At 35.7% G+C, this 18,816-nt stretch overlaps 1 protein-coding gene across 7 annotated transcripts in view; it reads left to right on the forward strand.

Moving 5' to 3' along the window:
* RBM41 (RNA binding motif protein 41) overlaps positions 1 to 18,816 on the forward strand; it is a 73,093-nt gene that overhangs the window by 34,460 nt on the left and 19,817 nt on the right. For all 7 annotated transcript variants that reach the window (XM_025277265.3, XM_025277266.2, XM_025277262.2 and 4 more), the window contains one exon: positions 5,883 to 6,286. In XM_025277265.3, coding sequence (XP_025133050.1) covers positions 5,883 to 6,286 — 404 coding nt within the window. The remainder of the gene's footprint in view (positions 1 to 5,882; positions 6,287 to 18,816) is intronic.

Genomic DNA, 18,816 nt, shown 5'->3' on the forward strand with positions numbered 1-18,816 from the left:
AAGGATCGAAGTTCATATTTTGTGTTTGAATATCCAGTTGTCCCAGCATTGTTTATTATAAAAATTATTATTTCCCCATTGAATTGTCCCTGCACTTTTGCAGAAAAATGGTGATGGTGGTTTAGTCACTAAGTCATGTCCAACTCTTGCAAGCATGTGGACTATAGCCACCAGGCTCCTCTGTCCATGGGATTTCCCAGACAAGAACACTGAAGTGAGTTGCTATTTCCTTCTCCAGGGTATCTTCCTGACCCAGGGATTGAACCTGGGTCTCCTGCAGTGCAAGCAGATTATTTACTGACTGAGCCACCAGGGAAGATTTTTTGTAGAAAAATCAGTTGATCAAAAATATAAGTTTATTTCTGGACATTCAGTTTGGTTTCCTTGATCTATATGCCAATATATATGCCTATCCTTATACTCTGAACCTCCTTACCTTTATAGTAAGTTTCAAAATCAGATAGTATAATTCCTCCAATTTTGTTTCTCTTTCTCAAAATTTCTTTGGTTATTCTAGGTCCTTTATATTTCCATGTAAATTTAGAAGCAGCTTGTCAATTTTTCTACAAAAAAAAAAAAAAAAGGCCTGCTGGAATTTTTATAAGGACGTACTGAATCTGTAATTCAATTTTGGGGAAATTTCCATTTTAATAGTATTGAATATTCTAATCCATGAATATCGAAGGTATCTTCCTTTATTTTGATTTTCTATAATTTATTTCAGCAATAGTGAGAGCAGACATCCTTGCCTTGTTCCCAGTCTTAGGGGGAAAACATTCAGTTTTTAACCATTAACTGTGATCTTACCTCTAGATTTTTTGTGCATGCCTTTAGAAATATATTACTTTCTTATGGATGCTGCAACTAATTACCATAAATTTAACAGCTTAAAGCAACACAGAATTTTTCTCTTACAGTTGTAGAGGTCAAAAGTCCTAAAATCAAGATGTTCACAGGGCTATATTCCTTCTGGGGTTCTCTAGGGGAGCCTTTTTCAGCTTCTGGAATCTACCTGCATTTCTTGGTTAATGGCCCCTTCCTCACATTACTCTTACCTCTACTTCCATCCTACATTTCTACTGTTTCTGACCCTTCTTCCTCCTTCTTGTAAGGACCCTTATAATTACATTGGGCCCACCACCATAATCAGTGACAATCACATCTGCAGAGTCCCTTTTACCATGTGACATTTTCAAAGATCGCAGGGTGCAGACATCTTTGGTGCCTACCCCATGCAGGTTGAAGAGGTTCCCTTCTATTCCTAGTTATTTGAGAGTTTTTTGAAAATCATGAATGGGTGTTAGATTTCATTTACTGTTTTTTCTGCGCCTACTGTAGTGAGTATGTGGTTTAAAGATTTAGTCTGTTAATATGACATTTTATTAACTGCTATTTATATGTTAAAACAATCTTTCATTCCTGGGATAAACCCACTTGCAAGTATATAATTATAATCATTTTTATATGTTGCTGGATTAGGCTTGCTAATATTTTATTGAGGATTTTTTGTCTATTTTCATGAGAGATATTGGCCTGTGATTTTTCTTTGCTTGTGGTATCTTTTTAAACTTGGTTTCAGTGTAATAATGACATAATAGATAAGTTGGAAAATATTACCTCCTCCTTTATTTTCTGAAAGTGTGCAGGATTGATATTATTTCTTAAATATTTGGTAGAATTCACCAGTGAAACCATCTGAATCTGGACTTTTCTTTGTGAGCAGTTTGTTGATCACTAATTCAAGCTCTCTTATTATAAGGTTTTCAGCTATTCTTTTTCTTCTTAAGACTGCTTTGGTAATTCATATCTTCCTAGGAGTTTGTTCACTCATCTAAGCTTTCTCATTTGTTGGCCTAAAGTTATATATAATTTTCCCTTTTAATTGTTTCTATTGGTATAGGATCAGTAATGATGCCTCCCTTTTAATTCTTGACTTTAGTCATTTTTGTCTTCCTTATTTTCTTGGTTTGTCTAGCTAAGAATTTGCCATTTTGTTAATCTTTTCAAAGAACCAGCTTTTGGTTTCATTGATTTTTCTCCATATTTCCCCTGTTTTCTGTTGCACTGATTCTGTAATCTGCAATCTGTAAAATTGCCACTGACATGTGGTATTGGTATTCTTTTTTATTTTTTGCCAATATGGTATTCCCTTCTTAATTAGTATTTCCCTGAATTCTGATATTGAGCACTTTCCTTGTATTTATTAGCAAATGTATTTCCTCTTTTGCAAGGCACCTTTTTCTGTCTTTTGCCCATTTTCCTAGTGATTCTCTTCTTTATCAATTATTTGAATGACAAATATCTTTTCCCATTCTGTGAGTTTTTTCTTTAGGATATTTTTGATGAACAGAAGCTTTTAATTTTAATGTAGTTGAATTTGTCAATATATTCCTTAATAGTTACTGCTTATTAGGTCTTAAGAAATCCTTTCGTAACTATTCTTATACCTTGCTGGTGGAAATACAGACTAATACAATTCTTACAGAGTGAAATTTAGAAATACATAGAGAAAAATTTGTTATACATTTACCCTTTATCTCAGCAGTGCCAGTTCTTAGAATCAATTTTAAAGATATACTGAGAAAATACAAAATCCTTTATGCACAGGCTGTTTGTCAGGGCATTATTCACAGTAGCAGTAAAGACTGGAAACAACACCAGGGTGCATCAGTAGGGGGTAGTTGAATAAACTCTTGTACATCCACACAGTGAAGTACTATGCAACTAAAAGAAAGAAAAGAGCTCTATACATTAACATGGAATTATTGCCAGGTTATATTGTTAAGTGCAAAGAAGTAAGTTGTAGAACAGTGTTTATAGTAAGTTACCTTTTATATAGGAGAAAGGGATATACTGAAATATATATATATATATATGAAGGAAATAGCAACCTACTCCAGTATTCTTACTTGGGAAATCCCATGGACAGAGGAGCCTGGTGGGCTACAGTCCGTGGGGTTGCAAAAGAGTTGGTTGGACATAACTGACCAACTAAACAAAAATATAAACACACATACGTGTGTGTGTGCATGTGTTATGTGTTTGTGCCTGTTTACTTATATTTCAAAAAAGAAACAATGGAACCATAAAACCAAAACTAGTAAAATGATTATTTATGGAGAAGGAAAGGAGTGGGATGAAGTTTACAGAGATGGAAAGTGAGACTTCTTTGAAGGTACTGTATAATACAGTTTTCACTTTAGTGAAGTGAAAGTTGCTCAGTCATGTCTGACTCTTTGTGACCCCATGGACTATTCAGTCCATGGAATTCTCCAGGCCAGAATACTGGAGTGGGTAGTCTTTCCCTTCTCCAGGGGATCTGCCCAACTCAGGGACTGAACCCAGGTCTCCCGCATTGCAGGTGAATTCTTTACCATCTAAGCCACAAGGCAAGCCCAAGAATACTAGAGTGGGTAGCCTATCCCTTCTCCAGCAATTCTTCCCAACCCAGTAATCAAACCGGGGTCCCCTGCATTGCAGGCAGATTCTTTACCAACTGAGCTATGAGGGAAGCCCTCGTTTTCATTTTAGACCCATGTAAATGTTTTGCATAATTTTAAAAATTAATCAAAAGGGAAAAAATAAATCCCTAAAATTTATAAACAGCCTGAAGCAAATTAGCCTATGAATAAAGTTGGTATCATAACCATACAGAGAAAATGATTTTAAATAATATTTGCATATTCCTAATGGGATATAATTTAAAGGACAAAGAATTTTAAAACTGTATTCAGTAGTTTTATTGTTGATAATCATGTTAGTATTGTTATTGACATTTAAAAATTCTATATATTGTAGGAAAAAGCTAATAAATAATTTTGTTAATATCATTAGGAGCCAGTATCCTAAGCACATGTGAGAGAGATACAAGTCAAAAATCATGAACTTGAGTAATAATCTTGTAATCTTAATTTGAAGTGGAAATACCAGTATAAATTTATGGTTTATTTTTCATAAAAATTTTCCTACTTTTGTTCACTGAAAAAGGCCTAGAAGCAACAACAACTCAACATTTATGAACAGATTTAGCAACATATTGTTGTTTCTAAATACTATTTCACATTAACAGGAGCCAGTGGTCCTTAGAGAAATATTTCACTTTTGAGTCAGGAAATATGTAAGATGAACTTAAGATATCTTGCTATGCCAGAAAGCTAGAAAGCAGTACAGGAGCCAATTTTAAGGGACTTTCACTGATCCTAGGGCTTCCCCCGGTAGCTCAGTGATAAAGAATCTGCCTGCAATGCAAGATCCTCAGGAGACATGGGTTCAATCCCTGGGTGGGGAAGATTCCCTGGAGGAGGGCATGGCAACCCACTCCAGTATTCTTGCCTGGAGAATCCCCATGGACAGAGGAGCCTAGCAGGCTACATTCTATAGGGTTGTAAAGAGTTGGACACAACTGAAGCAACCTTACACACATGCACTGATCCTAAGTGGAATAACTTGATCACTAAAAAGAATGACTACATTTAATTGAAACACATGAAATATATGAAAATACATGTCTCACAATTATACTAAAAATAATCATTGGTCACCATTGGACACTTTTAAAGTACCAACTCATTAAACTCTTATAGTTGAAAAATAATGGGAAACAAATCAAGCATTTGTCCTACTTTTCCTATATGAACTTATGTAGCAAAACCAAATAGTTGATGATGGTAAGTCCATTATAGGATTCCAAATAATTAATACAGAAGAAATAATAGAAATAATAAGTACAAAATAAATAATAGAATTAGAGGAGCCCCTCTTTACAACTCTTAATAAATTAATGGATTTAAGCAATGGTCATCAATGGATGCAAACCCCTTAGTTAAAAAGCAAATGGGAAAACTTAATAATGGAAGGATCAGACCAAAAGCACCTGAATCTACTGATCAATTTTAACATCACTAGAAATGGGACCACTGAACATTATGTGCCTAACGATATGATGTAATAGGAAATACACATCTATATAATATATGGAGGATTCTTGCCTAAAAATATTGAACTCAAATCTAGACCAGCAATATCCAATATAACTTTTCACAATAATGTAAATGGTCTTTATTCTGCCCAGAATGATATCTAGTAGCCACATGTGCTTGTTGAACATTTGATATTCGTAGTTTAACAGAGGAACTAACATTTACAAAATTAATTTAAATAGACTCATGTGGCTAGTGGCCACATGGTAGCATAGCTCTAGATTTGACTACCAGTTTGTAAGAAATAGAGGGGATTGAGGAACAAGTTAAATAATATCATGAGGAACAACCAATTAAATTCATTTGTTTTGAACAAATGATGTGGCTTCTCTAATGAATAAGTGGGATTGGGGGAAAAAAGGTTTGAGGGCTGAGAAAGAAGGGAAGCTCTGTGTGTGTGTGTATGTGTATGTGTGTTTGTGTGTGTGTGTGTGTGTGTGTGTGTGTGTTTTAATGAAGCTTTAAAGACAACAGCCAATGGCTGGTTTAGATCTTGAACCAAGTGTAAAAAGACATCTTTGAGAAAATCAGGGCCATTTGAATATGAATTCAGTAGTAGATAATGGTAAGGAATTATTATTAATTTTGTGAAGTGTGATAATGCCATACTAGTTACATTTTTTCAAATGCCTTTATCAATTAGATGCATGTACTTGCATGACCCTGAGAGTGAGCACCTCAATTTTGGACCCCAGGTGCCTCACTTGCCTCACCATAGTCCCGGGCTTGCCCAAGATGCACTGTAATAACATAGCTATATATTATTGTCATTTTTCACAGGTTGTAAATACCTGTCCCAGCAGAGTTTCATTATCTGAGATTCAAGATTTAATTTTTATTAATTTGTCAAAGGTTGTTTTGGTAGGCTTTGTAGAACTTCCGTATCTCTTTGTCTTGATCCAGATGAACCCCAAAAGAAGAACAAAGGTGATCCCATGAACAAGCTGGAAAGTTTTTACCAAGAGATGATAATGAAAAAACGTCTTGAAGAGTTCCAACTAATGAGAGGTGAACCCTTTGCTTCCCACTCACTGGTCTCAGCTACATCAGTGGGAGATAGTGGCACAGCTGAGAACCCGTCATTACTCCAGGACAAGGGAAAACAGGCAGCACAGGGTAAAGGTCCCAGTCTCCATGTGGCAAAAGTTATTGATAATTCACCTGAGCAGTGTTGGACTGGGCCTAAGAAGCTGACGCAGCCAATAGAATTTGTCCCAGAAGATGAGATCCAGAGAAATCGTTTGTCAGAGGAAGAGATCCGAAAAATTCCTATGTTTTCTTCATATAATCCAGGGGAGCCAAACAAGGTATAGGCCAAACCAAGAAAAAAAAATGGGTTGTTTTCATTTTTATTAACCTCTACTTAAAGTAATACTTTTGTATTAGCTTTGATTATACCAAAGAATCATGACATAGGCACAGTGATTGTGTTTTTCTTTGACCTTTACTATTAATTCTCTGCTATATAAGTAGCTCTGACTCTATAAGTAGCCTATTTCCTATGATGTTCATTGTGGTTTTCTAACGTCATAAGCTATCCTTAGAATTTTATTTAAAAAACAAGAATTTTAAAGAAATCTTGATCAGACTCTAGTCCATGCCCACTAGAAACCCTAAACTAAAGAAAAACTCATAGGCCCACCATATCTAGTAGCCATGTGCCTGGTTGTGAGTAGGGTTTGCTATACCACATGAGTTTTCTCTTCAGAATGCTCCACCTGGCTTTCATATGACATATGACTTAAATTGCTGGTAGCTTAGCAGCAAAGTGAAAGCACAGGGCCTCTAAGCCTTGAGGAATTGGCAAATATCTAAGAAAAGTTGTAAATAATCCTCATTTGGTTGGTCAGATCATTATGTCACAATCATGGTATGTGTTACATCCAGAAGTGAAAATTTCATGATCATGTCACTCAAAAAAGCAACACAAGCCCCTGGAGCATATAAAAAACAAAACCAGAAAAATAATGTTAGCTTCTGGCTGTCCCTAAATTTTTAAAAAGGTGTTGTCAAGGATTATTAAGCAGTTTCCTTTGAGTGATTACATTTCTAATATATTCTTGATGTTCAAGGGTAGCTGGATTTTTATTTTTTATTATGAAAATTATTAATTATGAAAAGTTACAGAGAATAATATAGCAAGAACCTTTGTACCTAACCAACTCTCTTTACCAATTCTTGCCTTTTTTTTTCCCTTGGCTGCACCACACGACTTGTGGGATCTTAGTTCTCTGACCAGGATTGAACCCAGGCCCTTGGCAGTGAGAGTGCGGAACCCTAACCACTGGATTGCCGGGGAATTCCCTATCAATTCTTAACAATTTCCATATTTGGTTGATTTTTAAAACTAAGGCCTTACAGAGACACCTGGAAACTTTCATGTATCCCTCACTACTCCCATTCCCCTTTCTCTTTTCCAGTGGTAACCACCATCCTGTGTTTTCCATTTATCATTCCCACGCATGTTTTATACTTTTACTATAAATCTGTATATTCATAAACAACATGTAATTTTATTTATTTTTAAACTATCCTTCTACAACTTGCTTTTTGACTCAATATACATGTTTTTAAAATTTATTTCTAAAGATGTAAGAACTGTGTAGGATTCCATTGTAGAAAGATACTGTAATTCATTTATCCATTCTCCTGAAGATTTTTTCTTTTCTTTTTTTTCCATTATAGACAGTTCTGCAACAAATACTATTGTACACATCTCCTGTTGCACATGTACAGGAGTTTCTCTAGAACAGTTTTTCAAACTTTAGATTACTATTAGTAGGTCACAAGCAGCAATTTTTTAAAGAAATACAAAATATCAAAGTGCAGTCCATAGATTACTAAGGATAATTATTGTTTTTTGAAGCTTTTGTTTATTGTGCTTTTGTGTGTGATATGTGTGTGGGCCAGAATATAAAATGCATTTCTTCCTATAGATCTCAGTCAAAAGGGCCAGAAAAACATTGCTCTATTGCAGTGATTCTCAAACGTTAGCATGTACCAGAATCCTCTGGAAGGCTTGTTAAAACACAGATTGCTGGGTTCTGCCCCTAGAATTTTTTGTTCTGTACATCTGGAGTAGGACCTGAGAATTTGCATTTCCATGTTCCCAGGAGATACTGATGATGATGCTGGTCTGAGTGACGTTTTAAGAATCACTGTTCTAGGTTATATATCTAGGAGTGGAATCATGGTAATATAAGATACGTATATTTTCACCTCCGTGAGCAGAGTTTAAGAAATCTCTTTCACATCTTTGCTGAGACTTTAAAATATTTGACTTTTTATTTTGGCCAGTCTAATATATTCGAAAGGTATCTCATGGTTTTAATTTCAATGTTCCTGATTTCCAATGAAGTTATGCATGTATTCATACATTCATTAGCCTTTCAGGAACCGTCTGTGAATTGCCTGTTCTGTTTCTTTCCCATTATTTATTTAGTTTTTAATAGTATTTATAGATTTTGATTGTTTAGGTTTTAGTATTACCTATAGATTTTATTTTAGAATTCTAGATACAAACCTTTGCTGCACCAGGTGAGTAGCTTATATTTTTAACATTGTTTCTGATGTCTTTTGTTAAGCAGAAGTCTTTCATTTTGACATAATTAAATCATCAGTATTTTTTAGATGGTTTGTGCTTTTTGAGATATTTGAAGGAAATCTTTCTCTATAAATCAATAAGAAAGAGACAAGCAATCCAATAAAAATGGCCAGAAGATATGAACAGGCAGTTCATAGGGGAGAAAACACAAATGACCAGTTAACATATAAAGTCTCATTAGTAATCAAAGAAATGCAAAATAAAACTACAATGAGATACTACTTAATATCATTTAATACCTTTTTTACATTTGGCATACATTTAAAGGCCTGACAATGCCAAGTACTGGTGAATGTATGGAATAGTAAGAATTCTTTAATATACTGCTGGGTGAATATAAATGAGTATAACCACTTTCAAGAACATTGTGGCAATACTCAGTAAAATGAAAGATGCTCAACACTGTAGGTCAGTAATCCCACTTCTTGGTATCTATCCTAGGGAAACTTTTATACATGCACATTAGGAGATGTTATAAGGATGCTCATAGTAGCATTGGTTGTGAACAACATGCATGTTCATAAGCAAGAGAATGGATAAAGCATGGTGAATTCATAAAATAGAATATGATATGGAAGAAAAAATGAACGAAACAGAACTACAGGTATCAACATGGATGAAACAATGTTGAATGAAAAATGTTTTGTTTGAGACTTTGGGTTTCAGTGCCAACATGTAAACTGCTTAGAAGTCATCACTACTGTCTTACAACAGGAAGAACAGCTGAACAGACTAAAAAATCAATGACTTTTCTTGGATTCATCAGAGATTTGAAGTCAGAGAGCAAACTGCAACCATGAAGTCTGAAGAGACAGGCAATTACCAAGAATCACTTCCCAGATCTGCTTATCAGAAGCAGAAAGCACTGAGCCATAAATTGGTAGGGACACTTAAGTGGTAACTTTGACAAATTGCAGGAAACAGAGTATAGATTAGTGTTTGAGTAATAAACTTCTGGAGGCCACAGTCTAAGGGGGCCCCCGCATTTTCACGACTTTTACCTCCAGGAACCCCACTGGGTTCTCAATGTAAAGAGCCAAGAATAAGTCTTCTGTTTCTGGCATGTTGATAGAAAAAGGAATCAACTTGAAATACATCCAGAGCGTCTACCTAACAAAGAGCTATCCAGAAAGTAAAACAACTTAACCAAAGCCTTCTCTAGTGTGGGAGAAGGGAAATTACTGAACTCCAGGCCCCTCTAGTCTTACTGTGTCATCTATAAGAAAGAGAATAAAAGCTGTGAAATACTTGTGAAGGTTACAGGCTGGATACATGGGCACAGTAAATGCCTGAGACTTAATTATAAGATGCAGAATGTTTTCCCATACACTGCACCTTACTACCACATCAACAGGTCTTCAGTATGATAACTATGAATTATAGCTGAAGAACCTACAAGGCTCAAACTCTAAAATGTTTTTAGGGAAACTCAAAGAAAACAAGGGAGACAAAAACAAGGATATTAGAGGAAACTGAAAAACCTCTGACAACCTATAGCTAAAGCAAACATTAAACATAGCCCAACTTCTAGCCAGATTAACATAAAACCTCACATGAAGGGCCTGTTTATCTCAGTTTCTACTGTGTTACACATAACGTAACAAAAAATAAATGATTTTTTCCTTTCAACAAAAAAGAAATGATACGGCTTACCAAAAGATAAACCACAGTCTCAAGAGACAAAACCAACATCAGAACCAAGCTCAGATATGACACATGTTTTTTAAAAATAGCTATAGCTAATATGCTAATGAGTCTGCTAGAAATAGTTTACAACATGCAAGGACAAATGAATAATATAAGCAGACAGATAGAAACTCTAGAAAGAGATGTAAGAAATCAAAAACAGTGTAACAGAAATGATGCCTTTGGGAGTTCCCTGTGGCCTAGTGGTTAGGATTCTGGGCTTTCATCGTCAGGTTCAATCCCTGGTCAGGGAACTGAGATTCTGTAAACCATGTGGCATAGCCAAAAAAAAAAAAAAAAAACAATGCCTTTGATAGGCTTATCAGCAGACTGGATACAGACAAGGAAAGATTGAATTAGTAGCTTGCTGCTGCTGCTAAGTCACTTCAGCCGTGTCTGACTCTGTGCGACCCCATAGACGGCAGCCCACCAGGCTCCCCCGTCCCTGGGATTCTCCAGGCAAGAACAATTGGAGTGGGTTGCCATTTCCTTCTCCAATGCATAAAAGTGAAAAGTGAAAGTGAAGTCGTTCAGTCGTGTCTGACCCTCAGTGACCCCATGGACCACAGCTTTCCAGGCTCCTCCATCCATGGGATTTTTCCAGGCAAGAGTACTGGAGCGGGGTGCCATTGCCTTCTCCGGTTAGTAGCTTGAAGACATGTCAATAGGAACCTTCCAAACTGAAATGCAAAGATTGAAAAAAAAAAGACTTTAAAAATGTAACAGAATATCCAAGGACAATTTCAAAAGGTGTACCATGCATATTATTGGAATAGTGGAAGAAGAAATGAGCAGAAGGGGAAAAAAAGAAATATTTGAAGTAAGAATGACTGAGAATTTTCCAAAATTAATGACAGACACTGTATTACAGATCCAGGATCCAAGCAAAGAACACAAAGTAGGATAAATAGCCCCCCCCCCAAAAAAAAAACACCTAAGCATATAATGTTCAAACACAGAAAACTGAAGGCCAAGAGAAAATCTTGGAAACCGCCAGAGAAAAACTCTTTTACCAATAGAGAAATAAAGATAATAATTACATTGGATTTCTCCTCAGAAATCATGCAAGCAAGAAGAGAGTGGAGTAAAATATTTAAAGTGATGAAAGGGAAAAATACCTGCCTATAATTCAGTATCCAGGAAAAACAGTCATTCAAAAGTGGAGGAAAAATAAAGACTATCAAAGAAAAACTGAGGGAACTTGTCACCAGGAGACCTGCCTTACAAGAAATATTTCTGTTTAAAAGTTCTCCAGAGAGAAGGAAAAATTATATATGTCAGAAAATAGATCTCTATAAAGAAAGGAAGAGTGTAGGAGAAAGGATACATGAAGGTGAAATAGAATTTTTAATTTCCTATTTTTAAATGATCTGAAAGATAACTGTTCCAAGTAGTAATAGCAACATGATAGGTAATTAGAGGATATGAATAAGTGTAATGGATGGCAGGAAAAATAGAATGAAGGATGGAAAGAAGGAATTTTATTTGGTGTGTATAACTGTTACAGGATATCTCTACTATCTGTCAAGTGGTATCATATTATGTGATAGTGGACTTAGTTTTAAAGCTATATTACAAACTCTAAGGTATTTTACTAACAGTTATAAAAAGATATATTTGATACACTAAAAGAGAGCAGAAAATATCCATTGGCTACAGTCTTTTCCAGAAAATAGAAGCAAAAGAAATACTTTCTTACTGACTTTGAAACCAGCCTTAGGTTAATACCAAAATCAGATAAAGATATTACAGTAACGAAGGAACATGAACCAATATCTCTCTTGAGCATAGATGCAAAAGTCCTAAATAGAGTAGTTCCCTATTATCTTCAGGAGATACATTCCAAGACCCCCAGTGGATGCTTGAAACCACAGATTGTACTGAAACTTAGTTTTGTTTTTGTTTTTTTCTTATATATGGATGTGAGAGTTGGACCATAAAGATGGCTGAGTACCAAAGAATTGATGCTTTCAAAATGTGGTGCTAGAGAATACTCTTGAGAGTCCCTTGGACTGCAAGGAAATCAAACCAGTCAATCCTAAAGGAAATCAACCCTAAATATTCATTGGAAGGACTGATGCTGAAGCTCTAATACTTTGGTCATTTAATGTGAAGAGCTGACACACTGGAAAAGACTCAGAAGCTGGGAAAGATTGAGGGCATGAGGAGAAGGGGGCAACAGAAAATGAGATGGTTGGATGGCATCATTGACTCAATGGACATGAGTTTGAGCAAACTCCCGGAGATGGTGAAGGACAGGGAAGCCTGGCATGCTGCAGTCCATGAGGTCATGACAAGTCAGACTTGACTGAGCAACTGAGCAACAATACCTACCTATGAAAAATTTTAATTTATGGAATATCCAAATGGGCAGCATCACTACTCTTGAGCTTTGTGGCCATTATTAACTTATGTTTAACTTATTAAACATAAGCACTGCAATACTGTGATGGTTGATCTGATAACCAAGATGACTATTTAATGGGGCATACAGGGTGGATATGCTGAACAAAGGCATGATTCATGTCCTGGGTGGGACAGAGCAGGATAGAGTGGGATGGTACAAGATTTCATCATACTACTCAGAATGGTGTACAGTTTAAAACTTATGTATTGTTTATTTCTGGAATTTTCCATTTAATATTTTCAGACCACAGTTGACCTTTGTAACTGAAACCACAAAAATTGAAACTGGATAAAGGGGGACTGTTGTATTAGGAAAATCAAAATATTTTGATTAAAAAGTGAAATATTAGGAAATCGAATCCTACAATGTATCAGAAGAATTATATATCACTATTAAATGGGATTTCTTCCAGATATCCAAGACTGATTCAACTTTTGAAAACCAATTAATGTAATCCACCACACCAACAGACTAAAGAAGAAAAATATTATTTCAGTTTATGTAGAAAAGGCATTTGACAAAATACAAACACCCATTAATGACACAAACTCTTAGCAAACTAGGAATAGAGGGGAACATTTTCAACTTGGTAAAGTATATCAACAAAACCCCACAGCTAACATCATACTTAATGGTGAAAGCCTAGGTGTTTTCCCCTTTGATCGGAATCTATACAAGTATGTCCCCTCTTTCAATTTCTTTTCATCTCTGTATTGGAAATTCTAGCTAGTGCAAAAAGAGAAGGAAAGGAAATTAAAAAGCACACAGATTGGGAAGGAAAAAATAAAACTATCTTTGTTAACAGGTGACATGTATGTCTTTGTAGAAAATTCCAATCTATCAACAAGAACATGAAACAATTACTGGAACTAAGGAGTACGTGAAAGTTGGAGGATATAAGATTTGTATTTGAAAAATCAATTGCTTTCCTGTATACCAAGAAATGAACCATTAAAATTGAAATAAAAAGCACAACACCCTTTATAATACCACCAAAAAATAGTGAAATACTAAGGTACAAATCTAACAAAATATGTGTAGGATCTATATGCAGAAAAATATAAAACCCTGGTGAAAAATTAAAGACATAAATAAATGCAGAGATATCCTCTGTTTATAGATTGGAAGACACAGTCCCCCAAAAAAATCTCCAGCAAACTATTATGTGGATATAGACACACTAATTCTAAGTTTATATGGGAAGAGAAAATATCCAGAATGCTCAACACAATACTGAAGAAGAACAAAGTTGAAAGACTGATGTTACCTAACTTTAAGACTAACTATAATCAAGTAATTTGATGCTGGTTGAAAACAAAAGAAATTGAGTAAAATAAAGACTCCAGAAATAAACTTTCACAAATATAGTGAACTGATCTTTGATAAGGGAGCGAAGGCAACTCAATGGAGAAAGGATAATCTTTTCAACAAATTTTGTTAGAACAACTGGATATCCACATGCAAAAAAAGAATCTAGACACAGATTTTACATTCTTCAAAAAATTAACTCAGACTAGATTATAGATTTAAATGTAAAACATAATATTATGAATCTTCTAGAAGAAAACAGAAAATTTAAGTGACATTGTGTTTGGTGATGTATTTATAGGTATAACACCAAAAGGATGATTTATGAAACAAAAAATTGATAAATCCTACTTTATTAAAATTATAAACTTTGCTATATGAAAGATGGTTTTAAGAGAATCAAAAGACAAGCCACAGACTGGAAGAAAATATTTGCAAAACACATGTCTCATAAAGTACTTATATCCAAAATACAACAAAGAACTCCTAACACTCACCAGTAGTAAAACAAACTACCCAATTTATAAATGAGCAAAGGAACAGACACCTCACCAGAGAAGTTATATACATGTCAAATAGGCATATGAAAAGAAGCTCATCATCATTTGTCACCCGGAAATTGCAAAATAGAATAATAATGAGGTGCCATTACACACCTATTAGAATGGCTAAAATTGACAATGCCAAATACTATTGAGGATGCTAAACAACAGGAACTTTTATTCATTGCTGTTATACAAAATGGCACAACCTCTTTGGAAGATAGTTTGGCAGTATCTTACCAAGTTAAACATGCTTTGCCATACAATCCAGTAATGAAGTTCCTAGTTATTTACTCAATTGATTTAAAAACTTTCATACAAAAACCAGCATGTGACTGTTAACAGCAGTTTTATTCATAATTACCAGAAACTGGAAGCAATCAAGGTGTCCTTCAGTAGATGAGTGGATACATTCATCTGTGCTACATCTATACAATGGGATATAATTCAGCAATAAAAAGAAATAATCTGCCAAGTCACAAAAAGACAGAGGGACTATAAATGCTTATTAATACGTGAGGAAGCTAGTTTGAAAAGACTACATATTGTATGATTTCAATTATATGACATTCTGAAAAACACAAGACTGTAGGAACAGTAAACAATGGTTGCCAGGACTTCAGGAGGAGTGGAGAAGAGAGGAATGGGTGAACACAGAGGATTTTTAGGGCAGTATAAATTTTCTGTATGATAGTATAATAGTGGATGTGAGGAATGCATTTGTCAAAATCCATGAAACTGTACAGCATAAAGAAGGACCCTTAATATAAATATTTTTTTAAAAATCATTTAGGAGATTGAGTAATCCCTGGAAAGAATGCAGACTGTGATGAGAATTTAACTATTACAGATATATAACACAACCTCAATGAAGGAATGGGAGAAAAGATGCTGAACATGCTGTAGTGCAAGAAAGTAAGCAGGTGCTCAAAATAATGTAAAAATATTGTTGGGGATATGTCAAAGGCACACAGGAGCCAACTGAGAGTTTCCAATAACTAAAGATAGAACAATTTGTACAACAAACTAAGTAAATTAATATTGGATTATAACCCAAAGTATAGAATATCTGTGAGTCAATACTGATAATAAAATCATTGAGTGAATCAATAAATGAGGGAGAGGAGACAAATATCACATGAAGAAGAATTGGAAGCAACCTGTCCATTGGCAGATGAATGAATAAGAAAGTTGTGGTATATATACGCAATGGAATATTACTGAGCTATTAAAAAGAATGCATTTTACTCAGTTCTAATAATGTAGATGAAACTGGAGCCTATTATACAAAGTGAAAGAAAAGCACCAATACAGTATATTAACATATATAGAATTTAGAAAGATGGTAATGGTACCCCTATGTGCAAGAGAGCAAAAGAGACAGAGATATAAAGAACAGACTTTTGGACTCTATGGGAGAAGGCGAGGGTGAGATGATTTGAGAGACTAGCATTGAAACATGTATATTACCATATGTGAATCAGATCCAAGTTTGATCACCAAGTTGGATCACCAGTCCAAGTTTGATGCATGAAGCAGGGCATTCAAAGCCGATACACTGGGACAACCTGGAGGGATGGGATGGGGAGGGAGGTAGGAGGGAGGAGGAAGGCTCGGGATGGATGGACACATGTACACCAGTGGCTGATTCATGTCAATGTATGTCAAGAACCACCACAAAATTGTAATTACCCTCCAATTAAAATTAATTAATTAATTTAAAAAATAGTTTACTAGCAGATTCTCTGCCTCAAGGAAAGGAAGCATAACTCCCAACCACTTAATTTTGAGCTACTCTTAGTGACTTCTTTCCAAACAGTACAGTATGGAAATACAGGGGAAAAAAAATCATGTTACAGTGTAGAAACCTAACAAACACTGCCTCAGTCAGGCAATCAAAGCAAAGGTCAGTCATAAATCATGTTGATAGTATGTATGCTTGATATAATGTGATCAGAGTCGCTTCTTTTTCTCTATAATCTTCCTTCTAGTAATCCATAACCACAATATAACCATGAGAAAACAGCAGAAAAATTCTAGTAGTGGAACATCCTATAAAATATCTGACCAGTACTCCTCAAAAATGTCAAGATCATTAAAAACAAGAAAAGTTTGAGAAACTGCCATAGCAAAGAGGAGGCTAAAGACATAGGAAAACTAAATGTACTATGATATCCTGGATGGAGTCCTGGAACACAAAAAGGATGTTAGAGAAAAACTAAGGAAATCTAAATCTAAATGGATTTATTGTTTTGTGTTTTTTGGGTTTTTTTTTTTTTTTTTTTTTTGGAGTATAATTGCTTTACAATGTTGTGTTGGTTTCTGCTATACAACATGAATCAGCTGTAAGTACATATATATCCTATTCCTGTTGAGCTTCCCTCCTACCCCAAACCCCATCCCACCCTTCTAGGTCATCACAGAACACTGGCTGAGCTTCCTGTGTTATACAGCAGCTTCCCACTAGCTATCTGTTTTACACATGGTAGTGTATATAATGGCAACCCACTCCAGTACTCTTGCCTGGAAAATCCCATAGCTGGAGGAGCCTGGTAGGCTCCAGTCCATGAGGTCGCTAAAGTCGGACATGACTGAGCGACTGCACTTTCACTTTTCACTTTCATGCATTGGAGACTGAAATGGCAACCAACTCCAGTGTTCTTGCCTGGAGAATCCCAGGGACGGGGGAGCCTGGTGGACTGCCGTCTATGGGGTTGCACAGAGTCGGACACGACTGAGGCGACTTAACAGCAGCAGCAGCAGTGTATATATGTCAGTCCAACTCTCCCAATTCATCTTACCTTCTCCTTCCTCTGCTGTGTCCACATGTCCATTCTCTGCATCTGTATCTCTATTCCTGCCCTGCAAATAAGCTCATCTGTACCATCTTTCTAGATTCCATACATATACATTAATATACAATATTTATTTTTCTCTTTCTGACTTACTCTGTATCACAGCCTCTAGGTCCATCCACATCACTACAAATGACCCAGTTTCATTCTTTTTATCGCTAAGTACCACATTTGTATCCATTTATCTGTCAATGGGCATTTAGGTTGCCTTCATGTCCTGGCTATTGTAAATAGTGCTGCAGTGAACACTGAGGGTACATGTGTCTTTTTGCATTGTAGTTTTCTTGGGGTATATGCCCAGTAGTGGGATTGCTGGATCATATGGCAGTTCTGTTTTCTGTTGTTTAGGGAACCTCCATACTGTTCTCCATAGTGTTGGTATCAATTTACATTCCTACCAACAGTGCAAGAGGGTTCCCTTTTCTCCACACCCTCACCAGCATTTATTGTTTGTAGATTTTTTTGATGATCATTCTGATCAGTGTGAGGTGATATATCACTGTAGTTTTGATTTGCATGTCTCTAATAATGAGTGATGTTGAGCATCAAACAACTAGCAGGATAGGAACCCATTATCAGACAGGCTGCCTAAAGTCATACTAAGCTCATAGACACCCTAAAGCACACCACCTGACATGGCACTGCCCATCAGAGGGACAAGATCCAACCTTCACCCACCAGAACAAAGGCACCAGTTCCCCACCACCACCAGAAAGCCTACCCAAACCACTGGACCAACCTCACCCACTTGGGGCAGACACCAGAAGCAAGAGGAACTATGACCCTGCAGCCTGTGGAAAGGAGACCCCAAACACAGTAAGTTAAACAAAATGAGGAGACAGAGAAATGTTGCAGACAAAGGAGCAAGGTAAAAATCCATAAGACCAAATAAATGAAGAGTAAATAGGCAATCTACCTGAAAAAGAATTTAGAATAATGATAGTAAAGGTGATCCAAAATATTGGAAATAGAATGGAGAAAATACAAGAAATATTTAACAAGGACCTAGAAGAATTAAAGAACAAACAATGATGAACAATACAATAACTGAAATTAAAAATACACTAGAAGGAATCAATAGCAGATAGAGGAAGATCAAATAAGTGAGCTGGAAGATAGAATGGTAGAAATAACTGCCAAGGAACAGAATAAAGAAAAAAGAATGAAAAGAATTGAAGGCAGTCTCAGAGACTTCTGGGACAACATTAAATGCAGCAACATTTGAATTATAGAGGTACCAGAAGAAGAAAGAGAAAGAGTCTGATAAAATATTTGGAGAGATTATAGTCAAAAACTCCCTAATATGAGAAAGGAAATAGTCAATCAAATCCAGGAAGCACAGAGAGTCCCAAACAGGACTTTAGTTAATAATAATACACTAATATTGATTGATTTATTTTAAGAAATGTACTGTAATAATGTAAGATGTTAATTA

Source organism: Bubalus bubalis, chromosome X, assembly GCF_019923935.1.
Source record: "Bubalus bubalis isolate 160015118507 breed Murrah chromosome X, NDDB_SH_1, whole genome shotgun sequence".
Taxonomy (NCBI): Eukaryota; Metazoa; Chordata; class Mammalia; order Artiodactyla; family Bovidae; genus Bubalus; species Bubalus bubalis.